This window comes from Cebidichthys violaceus, unplaced genomic scaffold (genome assembly GCF_023349555.1).
Source record: "Cebidichthys violaceus isolate CVI_PGR_0920_01 unplaced genomic scaffold, fCebVio1.0.p SCAF_7, whole genome shotgun sequence".
In the NCBI taxonomy this organism is placed as follows: domain Eukaryota; kingdom Metazoa; phylum Chordata; class Actinopteri; order Perciformes; family Stichaeidae; genus Cebidichthys; species Cebidichthys violaceus.
In genome coordinates, this window is record NW_027176927.1 from 15,189,495 (window position 1) to 15,201,581 (window position 12,087).

The 12,087-nt window shown below is 41.9% G+C and overlaps 1 protein-coding gene across 4 annotated transcripts in view; it reads right to left on the bottom strand.

Annotated features, from left to right (window-relative positions):
• Positions 1-12,087, bottom strand: part of zgc:158766 (uncharacterized protein LOC100009641 homolog) — a 28,468-nt gene that overhangs the window by 2,666 nt on the left and 13,715 nt on the right. For 3 of the 4 annotated variants that reach the window (XM_068735726.1, XM_068735725.1, XM_068735723.1), the window contains exons 4-22: positions 9,848-10,051; positions 8,996-9,119; positions 8,486-8,579; positions 7,888-7,974; positions 7,571-7,687; positions 7,104-7,202; positions 6,715-6,857; positions 6,452-6,590; positions 6,225-6,347; positions 5,951-6,115; positions 4,922-5,793; positions 4,221-4,470; positions 3,780-3,869; positions 2,776-3,000; positions 2,386-2,556; positions 2,113-2,290; positions 1,877-1,993; positions 1,174-1,452; positions 331-551 (exon numbers count right to left, since the gene is read on the bottom strand). In XM_068735726.1, coding sequence (XP_068591827.1) covers positions 331-551; positions 1,174-1,452; positions 1,877-1,993; positions 2,113-2,290; positions 2,386-2,556; positions 2,776-3,000; positions 3,780-3,869; positions 4,221-4,470; positions 4,922-5,793; positions 5,951-6,115; positions 6,225-6,347; positions 6,452-6,590; positions 6,715-6,857; positions 7,104-7,202; positions 7,571-7,687; positions 7,888-7,974; positions 8,486-8,579; positions 8,996-9,119; positions 9,848-10,051 — 3,698 coding nt within the window. The remainder of the gene's footprint in view (positions 1-330; positions 552-1,173; positions 1,453-1,876; positions 1,994-2,112; positions 2,291-2,385; positions 2,557-2,775; positions 3,001-3,779; positions 3,870-4,220; positions 4,471-4,921; positions 5,794-5,950; positions 6,116-6,224; positions 6,348-6,451; positions 6,591-6,714; positions 6,858-7,103; positions 7,203-7,570; positions 7,688-7,887; positions 7,975-8,485; positions 8,580-8,995; positions 9,120-9,847; positions 10,052-12,087) is intronic. The other variant, XM_068735724.1, reaches the window with a different exon arrangement.

Consider the following 12,087-nt stretch of genomic DNA (forward strand, 5'->3'; position numbering starts at 1 on the left):
ACATGATCAATAGTAAAAATATAGAATATTATGGATTTGGGGAAAAGTTAAAGGTCTAGTGTGTAGGATTTGGCACCATCTAGTGGTGAGGCTGCAGATTGAAACCAACTGAGTATCTTTTAATAAAGAAAGACGTCTTGTAAAATAAATAATAAATTGACTTGACTTGAGAGAGAGCAACGAAATATAAATGGGTGTCACCCCAGCTGTGGTTTATCTGAGCTGTACTTCTCAAAATACACCCTCCTGAAACAACGTGATGTTAGCAGAGGAGTGACTTTAGTTCATCTTAGTATAAAAAGATAACATGGAAGATAATCAAGCACTCACTGCTGTGATGAACTTGGTGCCCTGGGGTTGGAGCTCTTCCTCTTTCTGGAATATTGAAGGAGATGCGATGGAGGAGGAAGTCTGGGAGGAGCACAGGAAAGTAGGGGACTCGTTGTAGGAGTCCATGACGATGCTGGGGTGCCCGGGTATAGTGAGGGTACTCAGCCCTGTTACACTGTCACTGGAGGTACACTGGGAGGACGTCTCTGAGCTCTCAGTGACTGTAACACAACACAAAGAGAAAGTTACATCAATACTGTAAAGCTGAATAAAGCAACAAACTGACTCCATTCATTTTCTATTCAGGCAAGAGTTCAAGGAAGTTTAGTCAATATGTGGGCAGTCACCAAGTTAGACAGACTTTTACGTATTCTCAAAGCTCCTGTGTGTTGGATTGGAATTTTTCAGTCTTTGGCAACTCCTAGTGTTAGCAGCAAAGAAGACACTGGCATTAATCAGTAAACCCATCTACCCCAGTAAAAATGCATATCAATATTTATTGTGAAGCTCTTCTCTATTTTAATAGTGTATATCTTTACTTCTTGAAAAGATATACACTATTCACATATTTAATGTCACCACTCATCAAAAAGTTATTGTGTGCTTTTGGCTGTAAGACGACACCGATTACAGCAGTTAGAATTATTTTAGGTGCTTGCATAATATTGACAGCTAACAAAATACTTTCTGCAATAAAAAATGAAGGAAACTCAAAATGAGCTGCTGATTATGTAATCAAAATAATCAAATCAAAGTAGACACATACATATTTCCTAGCGTTTTCTTATACTTCATTGAAAATAAATGGCCTTGGATTCTACAGAAGATATAGTAGCCACTCACTCATGGAGGGCTGGCTCCCGGTGTCCTGCTCCAGCTCATCTTCCTCTATGCAGTCATAGGGCCACTGGGCAAAGGAGGGAACACTGGTCACTAGGTATGGATGTGTGTGCGGGTGAGAGGGTGAGGAGTAAAGATGAAGATTGAGTGAGCCCAGTAGGGAGGAGGAGGACTGGCTGCTGGAGGAGGAGGTGCTGCTGTTGGAGATTGTGGAGTGAGGTCTCTTGAACGAAGTGGTGTGATCAAATGAAGACACCGCGATGGACGCCCTGGTCCTAGCCTCTGTCGGCAGAGACAAACACAGTGAGCTGTGAGATCATAGGAGGGATGAAAAGTGACAAGAATGTATGAACATTCCTGTGGTTGTTAATGATGATAATTGAGGCATGAATCAGTTTTTTTACAGCATCTCCGGTGAGCCATGAAAGAGGGGTAGTGTAAAATAGCTTACTGCGGTTGTAATGACTTCAAATCAGTATGTTTAAGATGGTGGGTTAACTTCACAAAACTGTCATTATACTACTGTCATTAAAACACTTAAAAGCAAGAGCCAAGTTTTTGTGGTTTCAGCGAAGACAAATTTTGTGTGTTTGTATAATTACAACGTGAATCATGAAGATGCAACAAACTGTAGAGGAGAAAGAGGGATAAGAACAATAAAAGTATACTGAGGCTCAAATATATGAAGTTTACAAGGACAGCTCACCTGTCCCCTTCATGATATAGTCAATGGCTCTGTCACTGATAGCTGCGTCACTTGGCTTAATGTCCATAAAAGGCTTGCTTCCAATCCCCATGGACACCATCTCCTGCATGCGCAACTCTGGAATCCAGAAAAGGAAATCTTTAGTGACAAAACTTTAGTCTTGTATGAGATAAAGGGCCTGAATGTCACATATACATATATATTCAAATCAAAATACTTTACAAAATGAAATACACCTCTGTTTCTCAGCGCCTGTCTCCACAGAATCTTCCCTATGATGGCCGTCCACACTGCCTTGACCTCTGCGGAGCTGGCTTGGAGTATAAACGTGTCCTGTGACTTCCTCCGACGGAACCAAATCTCAAAGCGTAGGCCGCTGTCGCCAACATTTTCAGTCATACCTATTTCTGCTGTCTGAATAGAACAGAATGGAAAAGAAACATTAACTCAACTATCCTTTTTCAAGCAGAAAAGTGACCAAAAGTGATCCTCAAACAATAAACTCTTACTTTGAAGGACTGTTTATAGATGTAAAAGTCATATCCTCCTTCTATCTTCTTGGTCTTGCTGAAGAGGATGAGGTCTTCAAACAAGAAGACGTGGCGGAGGTATTTCCTCCGTCCGCACCAGACTATGAATTCATCCTGGCAGCGGAGTTGACCCTGCTCTTTTAGGTTCACCTGGAGAGGAAACATGGCCGTTCACATGCGTCAGAGAGAACAATACAATTCCTGGTGGGACTCTGACCTCAATCTGCTGTATACATAACAAGATGACCTCCAATTCAAAAATAGTTTGTCTTGCCAGAAAATAATGTTATGTAGCATTTGGTTTTTATGAAAAAAAAAAAATATTCATCACAGCAGCACATGGCTCTGGGCTTATGTATTTCTTCTTACATCACAGGCCCGAATGGCATCCATAGCCAGCAGGTCATTGCCATGGCGAAGCTGAAACTTGACCATCTCCTCTGCAGTGCGGAGGTCGCTCAGCTCCTGCTCCTGGGATTGACTGCACTCCTTGATCAGGTCTTTCAGCAACAGCGCATATTTACTCATCCTCTGGATGGGCTTCAGCAAGTAGGACGCCAAGTCCATCTTGTCTCCGAGCTCCATCTGCTTATTCTGGGGAGAGACACAGTGAGGATTATTATTATGTACTGTGTCTTTTGAATATGGGGATGCAAATGTTGTTTAGTGAGTCGAACAAATGTCAATTCTGTTTATTAGCCTTTAGCTAATTGATGTTGATTAAATGCAGCCATGTTGAGTGTTGGACATGTATTAATTACAGCATGACCAATACTACATTTGTTTGGCCCATTAAAGACTTTTAAAAAGCAACGTTTCTGCCAATATACATTTTTCAACATAAACTAGTAAACAAAGAATCCTTAAACATGATTATTAAATAAATGTGTCAAAATATGAACTGTGTGGCACAGTTTAAATTAGAAAAAAAATAACGTTTCAGTGCTCACTGGTGGGCAAACCATGTCATGGTGACACTGTGTCTACATTAACTCAAACATCCCAGTTGAAATCCTTAAACAACAACAACAACAGGGGTTACGGTCACTCCAATCATCTCCATGAAAACTGAGCAGCTCCATCTGCTGACAAAGGCCATGAGATGTGATTAAAACACTCAAAATCATGGAAGTTGGACCTCGCATTGAGAATTTTTAATATCATGTCATTATAATTCAGCGCAGTAACATATTCCGATACTAATTTATCTGTGATTAGCTAACGTTGTCCATCAAAACTGGCCATGTCGAAGAATTGCTCAGAATCAAATATGTTTATATTTTTTGTGATCCATTTATTTAGTGTACAACCAAAATACAATGCCATGTGACCTGCCACTCTGTGAGAAATGTAACCAGAGTTTCCAGACGCACCTTAAAGAATTCGTTCCCATGGCTGCTGAGCAAAGCGTCGGACTGGGGCTTATTCTTGCTGTACAGAGCATACATTCCAAACTGATCCTCCTGCACACAAGATTAACAAGTTACGACACTGACTACAGTAAGAAGTATGCATTTCAGTATGCTTTGCAAAACACAATGAATGACACAGCTCCCAAGAGACTGGAAATATAATTTCATGGGTTCATTATGCTGCTGATGAGTGACTATATGGGTATTGGAACAACAACAGTGTCACAGTGAAACCCTGACACTTTGCATTACGTTATTTTGAAAAACGTCAGTAACTACAGGTCAACACATCATTACAGTCTCTGCTGTTGGGAGCCAATAGACCTGAGTGCTGTTTTTAGGCTGTCCATGTGCCGCCTCAAGGCACTCTGACTGACTGACTGACTGTCTGTCTGGACTCACGTGTCTGAGAAAACAGCTACTGACAGACAGCGGGGAGTGGGCGCATGACTCCAGCTCTTTCAGGAAGTACTGACTGTGGAAGTCCCACAGTTTCTCAACATTCCCGAAAATGATGCTGCGCTTCCCCCGCAGGTCCTGTGGCAAGTCCAGGCGCTCCATCTCGGCGAAATAGTGTTCAATGATGTAGCTGAGAGAGCGAACGTACTCCCTCTCTGTGGAGATCATCTCATCCATTATGTGCTGCACTTTACTGGACAACAAAAATACATGATAAGCTTTAAGAGTACTCATGATGAATTGGTAAAAAATTAACAGCAATAATTGAAATAACGTTTTGCATAATTTATAAAGCAAAAATGCCAAATTCCAGAATCTTGAATTAGGATTGCTTATTTTCTCAGCATTAGTCTATTATACACTGAATATTTTAGGGTTTCCTGAACCATAACTAAACCACATTTGTCAAGGAATCTTCACAGGGAAGACAAGATAAAATAATTAAAATGCAAACAGTATGTGAAAGATTTAAAACAACTAACAGCCAAAAAGTTTCACTCATATTTTACTCATGAGTTGGAAATTAATTTCATACTATTTGTTTTTTCTGGTATTTTGTCCACGCTCTCTTCATATATACACTTTTTAATATGTGTAAAGTTACATCCCAGGTCTTGTTTAGTATCAGTGGTTCACTTCCTCACCTGCTCTGTTTCTTGCCCTCTCCGTCACTGCGTCTGTTGTTGATCCTGGAGGGCGTAGACATGCTGCGACTGCGTCCTAATGCAGGGCTCAATATGTCAGGTCTCTGCAGCTTCTTCTCTGCAGACACGTTATTAGCCACCTCCAAGCCCTTGATGTACACACCTGTGTAGCCATTAATGTGGCTGATGTCTGGGTGACCACTGTCCCTTGGGGTCAGCTCATAGCTCATGGTCTTCTTCATGATCTTCTTCATTGGCTGCTTGCGGAGGCGGGCTGCACCGGAGTAGACGGGCTCCGAGTGGCATGAGATGGTCGAGTCGATGGTGCAGTCGCTGTCTGTGTCGTCAAACATGGATGGACTCTGCCTCAGTTTGCTGTCGCATTCGGGGGGGAACGTGAAGTGTGAGGAAGAGGAGATTGAACTGGTTGGGCTCTTGGAGAAAGGTCCAGCAGAGTGAGGCTTGTTGTCCTCAAAAGTTAATGGTGTAATTATCGCAGGTAACAGCACACACGGTTTCGCTCCATGCTGTTCTGGAGTGGCAGTCTGGCTTTCTGCAGTCTTTAAAGAAGCCGCCGTGTCAACAGTCGTGGAGTTAGGGGCTGCTGTCATGGCTCCGGCCAAAGTCTCTTCCAACTGCTGTTTGGTCCGCTGGCATTTGTGCCACACGGTGTTCCACTGCTGCAGCTGCTGAGGACTCTCCAGGGAGAGCACCATGTTGTTGAGAGTGCTGAAGTTGTCCACAGAGAACTTGGAGGCCTCGGTGTAGTAACCCTGGAGGGTCTGCACCACAGATGGCAAAAGTCCAACACCTGAAGTGTCTAGACTCAGGTGGCCAAAATAATCCTGGCAGTGCTCCATCCACTGGTTTGCCTACAGATTTGAAAGAGTGTTTCATCTTTATAACATAGTTAGAGACGCAGCATGGTTAATCCTGAAAAATGTCTGGCATAGGTTTCAGATGTAAAGGAGATTTTAAGATTTTTTTTCTTTTTCTGACAGCATATCCACATTAGGTTTAAATACTTACTGAGTCATAGAATTCATACAGGTTGGTTAGGATGTCTAGCTGGGTCTTCCTCCTCTCCACTCTGCTTAAAATGGAGCCCAGATGTTGCTTAAAGTCAAGGAGAACCGAACCTGGAAGGGACTCTGGAGACTCTTTCACCAGCTGCAGGCCGTGCCTCTGCTGGTGCTGTCAGGAAACGGACAAAACTGATCAATTTAGCACAGATTGTCTTCTCAAAATTACACAAAGGAGGTGGTCCACGAGGAATGTATTTAGAAAGTGTGTCCATATTTACCACTGACTCCTCAAGAAACTGGCCCAAGCTCTCTCGCATCTCCTTAACTTTGGCCACAGACAGAGTTAGCGATTCCAACGGTGTGAGCTGCTTCTCTCCTTCGACGCTGAACCACAGTTTGATCTGGAAAGAGAACAAGATTGTAAATTGATTAAATATCCCGATTGCTGAATGAGAAAAACTGCAGCACAGATAACAATGTCAAGAGTGAAATAGTTGAAGCTCACCTGTTGCGTTTGCTCCTCAAATGTGCGCACCTCCTGCAGGCTCTCCAACTGTTTCTGAGACTTGTTTGAGAGGATCACAAGCTTATGAACTTCTTCGTCTACTTGGTTGTACAGTGCATTCAACATGTCGACAGCATCTCTAAATGCACAAAGAAAACAATAACAGGACAGAGCGGGTTATGAAAAGACTATTTTATTATCACCACAGGTTTCACTCATGTTGGCTCGTGTGGTTGAGAGTCCAACCCTTTTTTCTTCAGTACCTGTAGTTTTCATTCTCACAGGCCTCTTCCTTCCTGATGCGGGCGAGGACAGTTCCTCCTTCGAGACGCAGTCTGTTTAGACGGGTGTCCTCTAACACACACTTCATGAGATGCCTCTGCTGTTCCAATACCTCAGACACCTCCTGAATCAAACATGCACAATGGTGAACAAAATCAAATGAAGAAAGGATGTAAAAACAAATGAAGTGAAATATCTGCTTAATTTAAAACTCAAAAGAAAAGCACAAAGATCATGGAAGGTAACCATAAAACAAACTCCTGAACTGTTTATTCCAGTTAAGAGGCCAGAGGCCAGCAGAGAGCTGTTGTGAGTCAGTGGAGACACATAAATCAGTAGGAAAGACTGCCTGCAGGGGGTCAGGTCTGACCTTCGAGGTCTTCAGGTTGCCGCTGCCGCTCAGTGTGCTGATAGACTCCTGGAGGGAGGAGATGGAGGCGCTACAACTGCTGGCAAATGGGTCAATTTTCTGTCAGAGAGATAGAGAGAAAGAGATTGAGGGAGATTATTAGCACTAGCAGTGTCAAAACATCATAAATTACTGGAGCCCGTCACCATTCTTAAAATCGGCAGGATGTTTTGGAGAAAAGTCAAAGACTGGTCCTCGTCCCTGCCTGAAATGCAAGGGATTAATTCAAGAATGGCCAAAGCTGGCCCAGAGAAGCCATTTCTTGTAACTATACATAACTTTGGCAAAACACAAGTAATATCATTTACATTTTTTTCTTAGTAACAACGAACACCGAACAACTGAATTTTCTTTTTGAAAGGTATCTCCAAGCCAAGCTCTTGAGTAAGATTACAAATATGTTTAAAACGCCCAGCCACCACACCCACCTGTCTGAAGTGGATCCAGTGCTTGTGGTCGTATTGGAAGGTGCCCTCCAGGTCTCGTGTGAGCTGGGTTTGGTCGATGTGCTTCAGCAGGGCTTTTAGAGATGACATTGTTTCAGTCTGTGGCAAGAAAAACACGAACACGCACTCAGTTTGATAATCCGTTTCATCACAGCCTACAACGACGACATTAGATAGGAATTCATCAAGTCTCAATCGAGTAACAACTAATTGAATTATTGCAATTCCCTTATTAAATCTAAATACATCATTTAATAGAAATACCTCTCATCAATCTGATGATGAGAGTCTTTATTTACCTGTACATGAATGTCTCTCTCAGGTTTGGCTGCTGTCTCCTTGTCCACCAGGAAGAGAACAGTGTAAAGTGCATTTGGTGCTAACGCCTGAGAAAAACATGCACAATCATTTGCATAAGTGAATAAGATAAAGAAAACAAAAATGAACATACATGTAGAATTTTTACAGCTAAACTGACTTGCAATGCATGTGTTCTGGTTTACAGAATTGTCATCCCGACATCAGTAAGAAAACTCATCATCATAGCATGATGATATGTCTATGTGTAAGTCAGCTGCAGCCGGCTCGCTCCCAGTGTGCGGTTAAAAACAGACAAGTAAGCACAGGCTTCCCCACTAGAGCCCTGAGGCCAGCCTTTTCTTTAGAAACATGTCTTGGAAATGCAGTCAATACGAATTTAAAGGTGTGTCTCTTTTAAAAAACTAACTGAGTCCGAAACTGAGAGGTAGAACAATAACATATGTGTAAGGAATGCCATAGTGTGATAACCTTGAGACATAGCAATACAGTTCAGAAGACAACAGAGATTTAGCAGGGCCTGAAAACTCTTTGAGTGTGTGTTGGAGGGTAATTACATGTTTTCCACTGCGGGCTCACCTGCAATTCAGACAGAGATGACAACAGAGCTGGAACAGGCTGCTGCCTCCTGCTGTCTATTACAACAGTTAAGCCTTGATCACGCCTTTCTTTCCTGAAACCAAAGTATTATTAGTGTTAGTGTATTGTCTTTGTCAAACACCTGACTGCATAAAATACAACATATACACAGATGTACATCATTACTTTATGACATTTATAGATTGGGTCAGAGACATTTTTAAATCCAATAATTCCAATTACACTTGAAAGACATACAAATATCTAAGAACAGCTACTAGAGAGACCATGTATACTGATAATGCTCTCTTTAAAAATACTGACTTTTTCATTCATCTACAAGCTCTATAATAACAACTACACTGTTGAGAAACATTGGAAACATGCTAAATGCATTAATAAAGACTGCAAGGGACAGCAGCCGCATTCACCTCAGGTGTAAAAAGACAGGCATGAAAGTTACTGGAGTTATTCTTAACACACACAAAGCCCAGAGTATGCGTGACTTACCGCAGCGTGGAATAGTAGTAGCCCAATAAACAGGTGAGGTCACTGACCGTGCTACTCTCACCCGCCCACACCTGAGCTCTTGTGCACACCTGAAGCACTGTCCTCCCACTGCGATCTCTGTTTCCTGGAAGAGAAAATGTCAGCAGGGGGTCAACACTTTTTATGTCAGGAATGTTTAAGCTTTAAGGAGCTCAGTGTTATTTGTTCGTGAAAATACTTTCACATCAATATTACATAGTCATATCTTATGTTTATTAATTTTGTGTTCTCTCTAATATTGTGAAATATTATTTAGGTGGAGGCTTCAAATCAGCCCAGTGGGTTTTCTGCCTCTTCCTGCACTGTAATAATATGTATCTCTGTTATGTTTGTGTATTCTTTAAATTGTACAATTAAATAAACTAAAATGAAACTAAATCATGTCAATGGTATTCTCTATGTCTAGATCAGATTCTAAAATTACTTAGAAAGAAAGTACTTTCTAAATATCTGTTAAATAAAAAAATGAAGGGGCAAAAAATAATGCCCAAAAGAGAATACCCAGTTTTGCATTTCTGCCTTTTACCACAGCCCAAACACATTACAATATTATCCAGAAATAAACAACAAATGCTCAAAATTCCCACAAAAGATCATGAACTAATTTGAGGAAAATGGCAGTGTATGTCAAGGCCTGCTGCTATTTTCCAGCAGTGGAGAAGACATGTGGTACATCAGGATTCAAAAGCAACTTTTACAAAGTGAGTAGAAGGTAATAAGCAATGGAAATGTCGTATTTCATTGTAAAGTGAATGAACTGAAATGCATAAAAAAAGCAGCCAATAACAGCCGTGTCCGCATCGCTAAGCCTACCTGGCAGGATCACAGCACCCGATGAGAGTAGCTCTTCATTGACCTCCGACACCAGTTTGGGGAAGGCTGAGTTACTCTCAATGGAGGAGCCTGATGCTGAAGCCGGCCTGATGGCCGTCCCATTGGCAGCTTTTGGACTGTATGGCTCTTCTCCACTGTGCCTGTGCCGTCTGCTCTCACTGCTGATGGTGTCATTGCGCTGTCCTGTGGAAATAAGTATAAATAGTGGGCACACTTTGTCTAAGTGATACTTACTATGCCACAACTGTACAAAAATACAGAGCAATCAATATAAATTAGAAGCTTTCTTTCACCTTAGTACTAATCGTAATACATCATGAAGCAAGTGTTTGTTAGTGTTGACACAAGTGTGCTCTAGTAGTGAGTTCACCCTGACTCATCACAGAGACCAGGTGTTCAGTCAGCCTGAGTCTCTGCTCTGACACAAAGTGAAGCTGAGGCTGATGGGAATTTGAATAGCTATGGCAGTATTTGGTCATAAACCAAAGTACTGGACAATGAGAACATTTTACCTGGTGGTGTTGGGATCACCAAAAGGTATAAGGGTTCATCCTCTAGGGACCATGAATATGGATTTGTCCTTTAGGGACCATAAATGTGTGTTGCACTCTAATCCCTTCAATGGTTTTTGAGATATTACAGTCTGGACCAAAGCGGTAGACTGAACAGCTGAACAACAGAGACATTTCCTGTTCCTAGAGCCACAGTCATAAACTACTGTAGGTCCTTTCTAAACATCAGACATCGAAGAATTAATAGCCTTGGAAAATAAACATAAAACTTTGATAGGCCATTGCACAACCAGCTCTGCCGATATATCTGTGATTATGGATCTGTGTCTGACGGACACCTGTTGTGTGTTGTCTTTTTAAACAGTTTGAGGCCTCTTGTATTGTCCTGCTCTGTTCTGTGACAGTAAACCCTCCCAGCTCAGCCTCTATTGTCTTCAAACAGTCAGTGCATTTCCTGTGCGACTGTGTGGCCAGGACTGTGTTTGCTGCATGTTTCCTAAATAGCTTTGTTTTCAGAGGAAGTGACAAACGTAGAGTAAAGCCTCTTGAGTATTGTCCTGTGTGAAAGTCTGGTTTTTGTGTAGTCTGCGGGACACGTTTGTAGGCCGTCAAAGAGGCTAAATCTGCAGTGGTTGCTGGAGTTTTAAGTAACTGATCACATGAATCACGCAGGAAGTTTTTTGATATTGCAGAGTTTGCTGGCTCATATAATGAGTAATCTAACTCGTCTGGAGTATTTTTACTACTGGAGTAGTGTGAGTCAGCGCAGGTTAGGTCTTGTGTTTCTGGACTGAAAGGACTCTCCAAAGACACAGGTGTAGTTTGAAAAGCTTATTTTTGTGAATCCCCAGTGGCTGATTTGATTCACAAAGGACACTTTTGTAAATGAGGCAAGCCATCTGGGATCAGTGCAGCCCCCAGCCCCAATAACACTGTAGGGTCATCTCATTGTGGGATGCTGGGGTCCCTGTGGTTGGTTTACAGGGTTTACAGGATCCTTTGTTGCCTTTGAAATGTCGTTGTGGGAAACCTGCTTTGCAACAGCTGAAACACAATCCCCTCTGAGGTAATCTCAGAAATGCAACAGTGATGTGATTTAACTACTATATTTTTGCTGCATGGTGTGTATTTAACATATTTAATTGAACACATGTATAATCACCTTTATTTATAAAGTCAGTACTAACAGCCTTAACTATGGTCTAGCATTGTCCAAAATTAGGATTGAGAGATTTGAAACTTTTCACTGCACATTTCAATTCACGGAAGAATCTGTGTTTTGAAAAAAACAACATGATTCCCTAGGTGGTACTCTCACATCGCCGCTTTCCTGAGCTACCCTGTATGAACCAACACAAAAACAAAGACTGACAGTGGCAAAGAAAACACGGGGTTGTGAGTAAGTTCTGTTTCCAGGGTAGGGCTGTACCTGTACACTGAACGTGCCAAAAAGTTCACAGTGGGCTTTGAATAGCAATCTGTCACGAATGGCAGCGTTAATGCTTCAGAGTTATGGGTTGTCTCAACTTAGACTCCAACTGCAGCCACCTGATGAATAACCGCTCCTGCTGCGGGGTATAATTACACACCCTCATGAGAAACGTCCATTATCTGGCTATTAAGAGTGAAAGAGTGTTTAAGAGTGGTTTTAACACCCTTAGGTGATATTATTTGATAAGCAAGAAATGATGAGTCATGGACTGTTAT